Below are 12,344 nucleotides of genomic sequence, written 5' to 3'. Positions count from 1 at the left end.
GCTACGTCTCGCTCTGGCCCGACCAATCGGTGCCCTGGGCCGGCGCGCCCCGCCCTCTCCCGGCGGGGTCTGGGCAGCGGCGGCAGCGGGCGGAGGGCTATGCGGCGGGGGAGACGGGGCAGGCCCCACCTCCTTTGTCCGCCCTGCCCTCCCATTGGTCCGGGCGGGGGGCCGGGGGCGGACACCGGCGCCGGGCCGGAGCAGCGCGGCTCAGGCTGCGGGAAAGCGGCGCGCGTGCAGCGGAGTGGGTGCGCGGGTCCGCGGGCGAGCTCGAGCAGCCAACCCCGGGCGCGTCGGGGCCATGGACGGCCTGAGCCAGCGCGTGGAGCGCTTCCTGGAGCAAAGGAACCTGGTCACCGACGTGCTGGGGGCGCTGGAGGCCAAGACCGGGCTGGAGAAGCGGTATCTGGCTGCAGGTGAGCCGTCGGCGCTAGCCCGTTTCGCCAACGGGCACACTGAGGCCATGGGCCCGGGGGTCGCAGGTCTGACTCCCTCCCCGGCTACGGGGTCCGGTCCTGCTCGTGGAGCGCGCGGGGTGACCGGGACTTCGAGGTCCGCCCGCAACTCCTCCCTTGCCCGCGCCCTGCGACCCTGCTCCCGAGCCACCCCTCTCTAGCTTCCATCCCTGGCCGTCCCCCGCCGCCTCCTTCTGGGCGCTGGGTGCCTGCCATGCCGAAGTCCGGTTCTTCCAGTTGCCCAGTGGCCCCGGAGAGGCCAGGATGCCAGTGTCCTAAACGTTTCGCCGTCCCCCTCCCCCCGTGGACCCCGACCTGGCTGCAGCAGTGGAGATCTTCCCGTTTTTCCGAGGGGAGGCTCCAGGCGGGGAGGGGAACGGACCGTCCCGGGGGGCTGCTCAGGACTCTCCTCTCCTCCTCCTCTCCTGCCCTAGCTCACCTTGCCCCGCTCAATGGCTTAGTGCCACCGCGCGTAAATATTTGTTAAGACGGAGTTGGGTTGTCTGACAGCTGTGATGTGGGGAGGTTGGACTGGGGCCCACAGAGCGGGAGATCCAGGCACCCCGATTGTGACTCCATTACAGTTCTTCCGGGCCTTTCACCCTTGGTGACGCCGCGCCCCTTCGCCTTTCCAAAACTACAGCAAGAGCATGTAGTAAGCGCTCCTTAAATGCCTCTCTCCCCACCTTTAAAACTTTTTTTTTGAGATCGAGTCTTGCCCTGCCGCACAGGCTGGAGTGCAGTGGTGCAATCTCAGCTCACTGCAACCTCTGCCTCCTGGGTTCAAGCGATTCTCCTGCCTCAGCCTCCTGCGCAGCGGGGATTACAGACGCAGGTCACCATGCCCGGCTAATTTTTGTATTTTTAGTAGAGACGGGGTTTCACTATGTTGGCCAGGCTGGTCTCGAACTCCTGGCCTCAGGTGATCCGCCCACCTCAGCCTCCCAAAGTGCTGGGATTACAGGTGTGAGCCACCTTGCCTGGCCTAAAACTTTTTTTTTTTTTTTTTTTTTGAGACGGAGTCTCGCTCTGTAGCCCAGGCTGGAGTGCAGTGGCCGGATCTCAGCTCACTGCAAGCTGCGCCTCCCGGGTTCACGCCATTCTCCGGCCTCAGCCTCCCGAGTAGCTGGGACTAAAGGCGCTGCCACCTCGCCCGGCTATTTTTTGTATTTCTTAGTAGAGACGAGGTTTCACCGTGTTAGCCAGGATGGTCTCGATCTCCTGACCTCGTGATCCGCCCATCTCGGCCTCCCAAAGTGCTGGGATTACAGGCTTGAGCCACCGCGCCCGGCCCCTAAAACTTTTTAAAGTTAACTTTTTTAAGAGACAGGGTCTCACTATGTTACCCAGACTGGTCTCAAACTCCTGGGCTCAAGCGATCCTTCTGCCTCAGCCTCCCAAAGCTCTGGGATTTACGTGGGAGCCACTGCTCCCAGCCCCACTGGCTCTGCCTTCTCTTCCAGGAAGCTCCGCAGAATGACTTGAAAGGACTTGATCTGGGCCTGGGGTGTTCTGGGTAGAGGACAGTGCCACTTTTTTGAGCACCTTCTGCAGGTGGATCCCCGGAGTCCAGTCCCCCCCTCCATTTTCCCACCATCTGGGGGTTCCCATGCCAGGCAGCCTGAGAACAGTCTGAAATCTGTGTCCAGACCCTGGAGGTCCCCAGGTGCCTGGTCCCATGTGCAGTGCAGCAGGTGGCATGGGCATGGCCTGGCTGTGCCTGCCCCCGGGAGCAGGTCCCTGGCCTCTGCCCTCCCTTTCCACATCCCTGGGGCCAGTGGGCAGGAATTTAGGTCACAGAGCGCCCAGGAGGCAGGCAGCAGGGAGGGGCTGGCTGGGGCACTGTGTCACCAGAGAGGAAACTGAGGCACAGGGAGGCAGGGGCTGCCTCTGCGCCTGTTGTGTCTGAGGCGTACACCCCTCCACCCCGCCCACTCCCAGTCCCATCTGCTGCTAATCGTGGGGGCTGGGCCCCCCTCCACAGTTCTGATGTCCAAGGTCATCCTCCCGTTGCTGAAGCTGCAGGAACAGGGATTTAAGGGAGGGACACCCTGGGAGAGTCACTCCTCCCCACAAGCCAGGCCTGGGGAGAGGTAGCATTCCCTCATCCCCCTCTCCCACCTCATTTAAATCGACAAATCCCACACCCCTGGGTAACATACGAAGAAACTCAGAGGAGACAGTGACCGGGAGGCCACACAGCCTCCCAGCTGGGGGACTCCGCCTACCCGTGACCTCGGGTGCTTGTGGATAAAGACTAAAGCAGGTAGGAGGGGCTGGGAGGGACTTGGGCCTCTGCCCTTTGGTCCGGAAGCGGCCTCTATCTCACTCTGCAGATAGCAGCTCCAGGGGAGGAGGAAGGAGGCTGTCCAAGCTCTCTGAAGCACGGGGGTTCCCTGTGTGACCTTGGGCAACACCCACCCACCCCCAGTTCTGAATAAGATAATTCAGGGAAAGCACAAAACCTGGCACACAATAGGCGCTTAATAAATGCAGCTGTCGTCATCATTCTTTTCAGAGCCAGGTTCAGGATTGGGGCTGAGCTGGACACACACACCTTTTTCTCTGAACACCCTCCTTGCTGGGACTGTGTTATTGTTGCCTGAAGGCACTTAATAAATGTGGAGAAGGGCAGGTCGCGGCGGCTCACGCCTGGAATCCCAGCACTTTGGGAGACCGAGGTGGGCAGATCACCTGAGGTCAGGAATTTGAGACCAGCCTGGCCAACATGGTGAAACCCCGTCTCTACTAAAAATACAAAATTCAGCTGGGTGTGGTGGCTCGCTCAGCTACTCAGGAGGTTGAGGCAGGAGAATCGCTTGAGTCCGGGAGGCGGAGCTTGTAGTGACCTGAGATTGTGCCGCTACACTCCAGCCTGGACGACAGAGCAAGGCTCCGTCTCAAAAATAAATAAATGAATAAAAATAAACGTGCAGAAAGGAGTTCTCTCTGTTAACTTGTTATTACTTTTTTTTTGCGACAGAGTTTCGCTCTTGTTGCCCAGGCTGGAGTGCAATGGCATGTTCTCAGCTCACCGCAACCTCTGCCTCCTGGGTTCAAGCAATTCTCCTGCCTCAACCTCCTGAGTACCTGGGATTACAGGCATGCGCCACCACTCCCGGCTAATTTTGTATTTTTAGTAGGGATGGGGTTTCTCCATGTTGGTCAGGTTGGTCTCGAAATCCTGACCTCAGGCGATCCGCCCACCTCAACCTCCCAGAGTGCTGGGATTATAGGCATGAACCACTGTGCCCAGCCCTCTCTGTTAACTTGAAACCATAAGAGGCAGGGGCCATTACCATTCCCACTTACCAAGGGGGAAACTGAGGCTCCGTGCAGCCACAGCCTTGCTCAGTGCCGGCTGGTGAGTGCACAGCCAACCAAAGGGCTCTCCTCCACCCGGGGGACCCAGATGCTGGGGTTTGCTGCCTCCAAGACGGGGCGGGGGGGTAGTACTGCCCCCCACCCTGCCCCAGGGACACTGGGTGATGTCTAGGGATATCTGTGGTCGTCATGACTGGGGAGCTGATGGCATGGAGAGGGCAGAGGCCAGGGACGCTGCTCAGCACCCTGCAGTGTCCAGGACAGCCACCTCCCCTCCCCGCCGAAAACAACCAAGAATGACCCAGCCCCGAACATCAGCAGTGCCAAGGCAGAGAAACCCTGCACTAAGATAACGGATGAAACAGTTGCGTTTCTCAGCTCTGGAACCAAGTCTTCATGACAGCCTGGCCTCCCTTGCAGGCTTCACCCATCCCTTATGTTGAAACATTAGCCTCGTTTCCCAGCGCCTCCCATAGGGCCTGGAACGAGATGCCTATCATTGCAGATTATGCTCATTCTTTTTTTTTTTTTTTTTGAAAAAGAATCTCACCCAGGCTGGAGTGCACTGGTGCAAGCTCTGCTCACTGCAACCACCGCTTCCTGGGTTCAAGCGATTCTCCCGCCTCAGCCTCTCAAGTAGCTGGGATTACAGGCGCCCGCCACCAAGTCTGGCTAATTTTTGTGTTTTTAGTAGAGATGGGGTTTCACCATGTTGGCCAGGCTAGTCTCGAACCCCTGAACTCAGGTGGTCTGCCTGCCCGGTCCGCCCACCTCGGCCTCCCAAAGTGCTGGGATTACAGGCGTGAGCCACCACATCTGGCCAGATTACACTTACTCACTCAGCAAACACTTTATTGGATAGCTATTCTGCACCCACCCCCACTGCCCAGTGTCAAGCTCCTGCCTGCCCTTGGGGAGCTCTCAACCATGGTGGGGGACATGGACACATTGACCAGTTACAGGCACAAGGCTCGGGGCCTAGGGACACGATGGGGGGATGCACAGACACTTTGGGGGCAGTGGACACATCCTAGAGGCATCACCAAGGCTTCTGAGGAGGTTGCAGTCTCTGTCCACTGAAAGGAGGCCTGGGTGCTGTCATGGGGACTCAGCAGGTCCCTGGCCCTAGCACACCACCACCTCTCTCCCGCAGGAGCCGTCACTCTGCTAAGCCTGTATCTGCTGTTCGGATACGGAGCGTCTCTGCTGTGCAATCTCATCGGATTTGTTTACCCCGCATATGCCTCGTGAGTGCACGGCTGGCTGCCCACGTGGGGGGATCTGGGGGCTCCCGGGCAGCCCCTGACCCTGCTGCGCCCCCCTGCAGAATCAAAGCTATCGAGAGCCCAAGCAAGGACGACGACACTGTGTGGCTCACCTACTGGGTGGTGTACGCCCTGTTCGGGCTGGCCGAGTTCTTCAGCGATCTACTCCTGTCCTGGTTCCCTTTCTACTACGTGGGCAAGGTGGGCCCTGCCAGGGCGGGTACAGCCATGGAGCGCATGGGGCTTGGGGATTCCTGGGAGGTATTGGGGCCAGGAGGTCCGGAGGAAAGAATACCAGGAGATGGGAGATGGGAGGGGAAGACTCAGTCCTTTCCCTGGGGAAACGGGCCCTGTCCGGGGGCTGATGGTGGAGGGCCCACCTTGAAGGGTGTCTGATGGTGGAGACCCAAGCCTGCTCCAATAGGATGTCTGATGGTGGAGGACTCACCCTACAGGATGTCTGATGGTGGAGGGCCCACCCTAAAGGATGTCTGATGGTGGAGGGCCCACCCTACAGGATGTCTGATGGTGGAGGGCCCACCCTAAAGGATGTCTAATGGTGGAGGGCCCACCCTACAGGATGTCTGACAGTGGAGGGCCCACCCTAAAGGATGTCTAATGGTGGAGGGCCCACCCTACAGGATGTCTGATGGTGGAGGGCCCACCCTAAAGGATGTCTAATGGTGGAGGGCCCACCCTACAGGATGTCTGATGGTGGAGGGCCCACCCTAAAGGATGTCTAATGGTGGAGGGCCCACCCTACAGGATGTCTGATGGTGGAGGGCCCACCCTGAAGGGTGTCTGATGGTGGAGACCCAAGCCTGCTCCGATAGGATGTCTGATGGTGGAGGGTTCACCCTAAGGGATGTCTGATGGTGGAGGGTCCACCCTACAGGATGTCTGATGGTAGAGGGCTCACCCTAAAGGGTGTCTGATGGCGAAAACCCAGGCCCATCCCAATAGGATGTCTGATGGTGGAGGGCCCCCTCAAAGGGTGTCTGATGGTGGAGACCCGGTTCCTGTCCAGGGAGGGCATGTGGTGGGGTAGTGCAGCCTCTCTCCCCTCCAGGGGCACAGAGCTGGGTGGGGCTGCATGTAACTCCTGCCCTGCCCTGCAGTGCGCCTTCCTGTTGTTCTGCATGGCCCCCAGGCCCTGGAACGGGGCTCTCATGCTGTATCAGCGCGTCGTGCGCCCGCTGTTCCTAAGGCACCACGGGGCCGTGGACAGAATCGTCAACAACCTCAGCGGGCGAGCCCTGGACGCGGCGGCCGGAATAACCAGGAACGGTGGGTGCTTGCAGGCGCCCGGCTGCCTCTGACCGTCTCCTGGGTCTCCACCTGTCTCCACCTTGCCTCCCTTTCTGACTTTGACTGCCCACTGTCTGGCATCTTGGCCGCCCCCTCTCACTGTCCGCCTCTCTCTCTCACGCTTCCGGGAACCAGTCTTGCAGGCGCTGGCCCGTAGCCGGGCAGGCGTCACTCCAGCGGCTGTGGCCGGGCCCTCCACTCCCCTGGAAGCTGACAGTACGTAACCCGTGGGGGAGGTAGGAGCTGTGTGTGTGTGTGTGCATGTGTTTGAGTGTATGTTTGCTGTTGCACATGTGTTATTGTGCGTGCATGTTTTGTCATGTGCATGACGGTGTGTGTGTGCATGGCTCAAGCGTATGTTTGGTGTTTCCATGTGTGTATGAGTGAGCAAGGGAGCATGGTTTCTCACGTGTGCATGTGTGTGTGACCACGTGTACAGGTGTATGTGCACGTGAGTGTGCATGCATGTGTGCGTGCGTGTGACCACGTGTGCATGTATGTGTGTGAGCGTGTGTGTGACTGCACATGTGCGTGCTCTGTGTGCACCCCTCTGTGTATAGGTGACCATGAAAGCGTGCGTGTGGTCGACACCATCTCTGCTGAGGGTGGCTGCCCGGCCCCTCGACTTTCCATGCTCACATCCAGTAGCCTCAGTCCCACCTGTGAGCAGTCAGCGGAGCCCAGGCCTGCCTCACCGCCCTCCCCCGCCTGCCCCTCTCTCTGCAGTCAAGCCAAGCCAGACCCTGCAGCCGAAGGACAAGTGAAGCAGCCCCCCGGGCCTCGCAAGGACCTCCCGGCTGGTGAGGAGGGGGCCGCGCCGGGCTCCCAGTCCTCCACATCGTCTTCAGCGCATCTCTCGACGGCAGCCCACGCCAGTCCCTCGGGTCCAGGCAAGGCCCTGGGGGTCTCCTTAAATGCCACCTCGGGCAAGTCCCAGTCCCAGTCCTCGGCCACCCCCAGCTCTGAATCCCAGGGCCAGCTGCCCTCCAGCTCTGGCCGTGGCAAGGCCCAGGGCCAGCGTCGGGCACGGGTCAGCTCCCAGCGGTCTCAGCAATGCACCCAGCTGCCTGGTACTTCCTCCGGCCCCTCCCAGTCAGCCCTCCCATCCTCGAGGCCCCTGCAGCCACCCAACGTCACCTCCAGCCCGGTCTCACCCGTGGTCCAGTCTCCCAGCAGCAGCAACGTCCCCACGCAGCCTCCCAGCAAGCCCCCTGGCGAGCCAGAGGACACAGCCCCCAAGACCAGCGGACAGCGCCAGAAGCAATCCTCGAAACAGCTTGCCAGCAGCACCTCAGTGCCCGAGCTGGTCCCCTGCCACTCCGGGACCTCTCTGGAGTACACTTCGGAGTCCACCACTGAGATCACCTGCAGCTGGCCACACCACAGGCCCCCGTGCCTGCAGCACTACTGGTGCCTGAAACACCTGGCCTGCTAGGAGGCTCCAATAAAGCTAACCCGGACCAGACCTGCGCTCCACGTGTCTGGGGGAGGGGCTGCGAGGGCACTGTTCCATTTAATCAGGCACGAATCCCAGCTGTGCCGACCAGCCCCATAACATAGATGAGGAGACCGAGGCCCAGAGGCTAATTCACCCACTCAAGGTTCACCTGCATGGCCAGGATGGGTGCAAGCCCCGGAAATGCTTGTCCTTAACCTCAGTGCTTTCTCCCCTCCCGAGCTAGTTGTCTGGCCCGTTTGCATTAGCCTGCTTCTCTTAAAACTCCCCCAGGTGGGCGTGGTGGCTCAGGCCTGTAATCCCAGCACTTTGGGAGGCCGGGGCGGGTGGATCACCCGAGGTCAGGAGTTCAAGACCAGCCTGGGCAAAATGGCGAAACCCCGTCTGTACTAAAAAATACAAAAATTAGCCAGGCATGGTGGTGGGCGCCTATAATCCCAGCTACCCTGGAGGCTGAGGCATGAGAATTGCTTGAACCCAGGAGGCAGACGGAGTTGCAGTCAGCTGAGATCACGCCACTGCACTCCAGCCTGGGCAACAAGAGCAAAACTGTCTCAAAAAAAAAAAAAAAAAAAAAAAAGCAGGATAAACCACAAAGCCTGATATTATATTTGTCCAAGGGGCCATAACTCAGTTATTCTCAACCCAGAGCAGTTTTGTCCCCAGGCCTCTGGGTCTTGTCTGGAGACACTTTTTTTTTTTTTTTTTTATGAGACAGGTTCTGGCTTTGTTGCCCAGGCTGGAGTGTAGTAATTTAATCATGGCTCACTGCATCCTCAGCCTCCTGAGCTCAAGAATTCCTCCTCCCTTGGCCTTCTGTGTAGCTGGGACTGCAGGCGCACACCACCATGCCTGGCCATGATCACTGCACTCCAGCCTAGGCAACAGAGGAAGACCTTGTCTCCAAAAGAAAAAGAGTGGTGAGCCGGGCGTGGTGGCTCACACCTGTAATCCCAGCACCTTGGGAGGCCAAAGCAGGAGAATGACCCGAGGTCGGGAGTTCGAGACCAGCCTGGCCAACATGGTGAAACACTGTCTCTACTTATAAATACAGTAATTAGCCAGGCATGATGGCACATGCCTGGAGTCCCAGCTACTTAGGAGGCTGAGGCAAGAGAATCACTTGAGCCTGGGAGGCAGAGGTTGCAGTGAGTGGAGATCGTGCCATTGCACTCCAGCCTGGGCGACAGAGTGAGACTCCATCTCAAGAAAAAAAATAAATAAAAAGGCTGGGTGGGTGGCTCACGCCTGTAATCCCAGCACTTTGGGAGGCCGAGGTGGGCGGATCATGACGTCAGGAGATCAAGACCATCTTGGCCAACATGGTGAAATCCCGTCTCTCTAAAATACAAAAAATTAGCCAGGTATGGTGGCACATGCCTGTAATCCCAGCTACTTAGGAGGCTGAGGCAGGGGAATTGCTTGAACCCGGGAGGTGGAGGTTGCAGTGAGCCAAGATAGCACCACTGTACTCCAGCCTGGCAACAGAGCAAGACACTTTCTCAAAAAAAAAAAAAAAAAAGAGTGTTCTAGGCAGAGGGCACAGCCTGTGCAAAGGCCTTGAGGCAAGACCATGCTGGTGAGTAGGAGGCACAGGGGGAGGCTCCTGTGGCTGGAGCACAGAAGGGGAGGGCAGGGAGGAGGGAGGTCAGGGAGGAAGGAGGGCAGGGAGGAAGGAGGTCAGGGAGGAGGGAGGGCAGGGAGGACGGAGGGCAGGGAGGAGGGAGGTCAGGGAGGACAGAGGGCAGGGAGGAGGGAGGTCAGGGAGGAGGGAGGGCAGGGAGGAAGGAGGTCAGGGAGGAGGGAGGTCAGGGAGGACGGAGGGCAGGGAGGAGGGAGGTCAGGGAGGACAGAGGGCAGAGAGGAGGGAGGTCAGGGAGGACAGAGGGCAGGGAGGAGGGGGAGGTCAGGGAGGACAGAGGGCAGGGAGGAGGGAGGTCAGGGAGGACAGAGGGCAGGGAGGAGGGAGGTCAGGGAGGACAGAGGGCAGAGAGGAGGGAGGTCAGGGAGGACAGAGGGCAGGGAGGAGGGAGGTCAGGGAGGACAGAGGGCAGGGAGGAGGGAGGTCAGGGAGGACAGGGGACAGAGGGCAGAGAGGAGGGAGGTCAGGGAGGACAGAGGGCAGGGAGGAGGGAGGTCAGGGAGGACAGAGGGCAGGGAGGAGGGAGGTCAGGGAGGACAGAGGGCAGGGAGGAGGGAGGTCAGGGAGGACAGAGGGCAGGGAGGAGGGAGGTCAGGGAGGACAGAGGGCAGGGAGGAGGGAGGTCAGGGAGGACAGAGGGCAGGGAGGAGGGAGGTCAGGGAGGACAGAGGGCAGGGAGGAGGGAGGTCAGGGAGGACAGAGGGCAGGGAGGAAGGAGGTCAGGGAGGAAGGAGGTCAGGGAGGAGGGAGGTCAGGGAGGAGGGAGGGCAGGGAGGAAGGAGGTCAGGGAGGAGGGAGGTCAGGGAGGACAGAGGGCAGGGAGGAGGGAGGTCAGGGAGGACAGAGGGCAGGGAGGAGGGAGGTCAGGGAGGACAGAGGGCAGGGAGGAGGGAGGTCAGGGAGGACAGAGGGCAGGGAGGAGGGAGGTCAGGGAGGACAGAGGGCAGGGAGGAGGGAGGTCAGGGAGGACAGAGGGCAGGGAGGAGGGAGGTCAGGGAGGACAGAGGGCAGGGAGGAAGGAGGTCAGGGAGGAAGGAGGTCAGGGAGGAAGGAGGTCAGGGAGGAGGGAGGTCAGGGAGGAAGGAGGTCAGGGAGGAGGGAGGTCAGGGAGGACAGAGGGCAGGGAGGAGGGAGGTCAGGGAGGACAGAGGGCAGGGAGGAAGGAGGTCAGGGAGGAAGGAGGTCAGGGAGGAAGGAGGTCAGGGAGGAGGGAGGTCAGGGAGGAAGGATGTCAGGGAGGAAGGAGGTCAGGGAGGAGGGAGGTCAGGGAGGAAGGAGGTCAGGGAGGAGGGAGGTCAGGGAGGAGGGAGGTCAGGGAGGAAGGAGGTCAGGGAGGAGGGAGGTCAGGGAGGAGGGAGGTCAGGGAGGACAGAGGGCAGGGAGGAGGGAGGGCAGGAAGGAGGGAAAAGGGGAGTTTTCAGGGCTGCACCACACAGGCACTGAGAGGGCACAGGGGCACTTTCTCTTTGTTTTTTGAGACGGAGTTTCACTCTTGTTGCCCAGGCTGGAGTGCAATGACATGATCTTGGGTCACTGCAACCTCTGCTTCCTGGGTTCAAGCGATTCTCCTGCCTCAGCCTCCTGAGTAGCTGGGATTACAGGCACCTGCCACCACGCCCGGCCCAGGACTTTGTCTTTTACTCCGGGTGCGGGATTTATCAGAGCAAAGAGCAAAGGTAATGATTAATCACCCCCGACCCTGTGTCGGTGACCACATGGGGATGGCAGACCAGGCTGTCAGGATCTGCCGATCACTGGCCCGGCTGCTTTGAAGAATGTGGTCTGGTCATGGCCCTGAGGGAGAAGAGAGGGTGCCGAGCTCGCTCTGCACCTGGCATGGTCCCTCACTTTCTTTTTCTTTTTCTTTTTTTTTTTTTTTTGAGATGGCGTCTCGCTCTGTCACCCAGGCTGGAGTGCTGTGGCGCGATCTCTGCTCACTACAAGCTCCGCCTCCCAGGTTCAAGCAATTCCCCTGCCTCAGCCTCCCAAGTAGCTGGGACCACAGGCACCCGCCATCATGCCTGGCTAATTTTTTGTATTTTTAGTACAGACGGGGTTTCACCATGTTAGCCATGATGGTCTTGATCTCCTGACCTCAAGTGATCCACCCGCCTCGGCCTCCCAAAGTGCTGGGATTACAGGCATGAGCCACCGCACCCGGCCTTTATTTTTTTAAATAGATAGGGGGTTTCACTCTGTGACCCAGGCTGGAGTGCAACAGTGCAACCACAGCTCACTGTAGTCTCGACCTCCTGGGCTCAAGCAATTCTCCTGCCTTAGCTTCACAAAGTGTCGGGATTATAGGCATGAGCCACCACAGCTGGTCTAAAATGGTAAATGGAGGCCGGGCTCGGTGGCTCATGCCTGTAATCCCAGCTCTTTGGGAGGCTGAGGCGAGCAGATCGCCTGAGGTCAGGAGTTAAAGACCAGCCTGGCCAAATGGTGAAACCCTGTCTCTACTAAAAATATAAAATTAGCCAGGCGTGGTGGCGGGTGCCTGTAATCCCGGCTACTCAGGAGGCTGAGGCAGGAGAATCACTTGAACCCGGAAGGCGGAGGGTGCAGTGAGCCAAGATTGCGCCATTGCACTCCAGCCTGGGCGACAAGAGCAAAACTCCGTCTCAAAAAATAAATAAAAATAAATAAAAGGAGGAAAGAGTGACAGCCGGGTGCAGTGACTGACACCTGTAATCCAGCGCTTTAGGATGCTGAGACAGGAGATGCGCTTAAGGCCAGGAATTCAAGACTAGTCTTGGCAACATAGAGAGACACCCTCTGTACCAAAAATAAAAGAAAAATCAGCCACACATGGTGGCATGCACCTGTAGTCCTAGCTACACCGGAGGCTCAGTCAGGAGGATCACTGGAGCCCGGGAGGTGGAGGCTGCGGTGAG

At 59.3% G+C, this 12,344-nt stretch overlaps 1 protein-coding gene across 1 annotated transcript; it reads left to right on the top strand.

Moving 5' to 3' along the window:
- The first annotated feature begins 41 nt into the window (after positions 1-41).
- On the top strand, positions 42-7,817 carry REEP6 (receptor accessory protein 6). Its single transcript, XM_050770874.1, has 5 exons — positions 42-416; positions 4,933-5,026; positions 5,107-5,245; positions 6,163-6,331; positions 7,079-7,817. The coding sequence occupies exons 1-5, from the start codon at positions 302-304 to the stop codon at positions 7,114-7,116; spliced, it is 555 nt and encodes a 184-aa protein (XP_050626831.1). The 5' UTR covers positions 42-301; the 3' UTR covers positions 7,117-7,817.
- Positions 7,818-12,344: the final 4,527 nt, after the last annotated feature.

This window comes from Macaca thibetana, chromosome 19 (assembly GCF_024542745.1).
Source record: "Macaca thibetana thibetana isolate TM-01 chromosome 19, ASM2454274v1, whole genome shotgun sequence".
NCBI classification, from domain to species: Eukaryota; Metazoa; Chordata; class Mammalia; order Primates; family Cercopithecidae; genus Macaca; species Macaca thibetana.
Note: the sequence above shows the minus strand (reverse complement) of the source record. Positions and strands in the feature narration are given on the sequence as shown.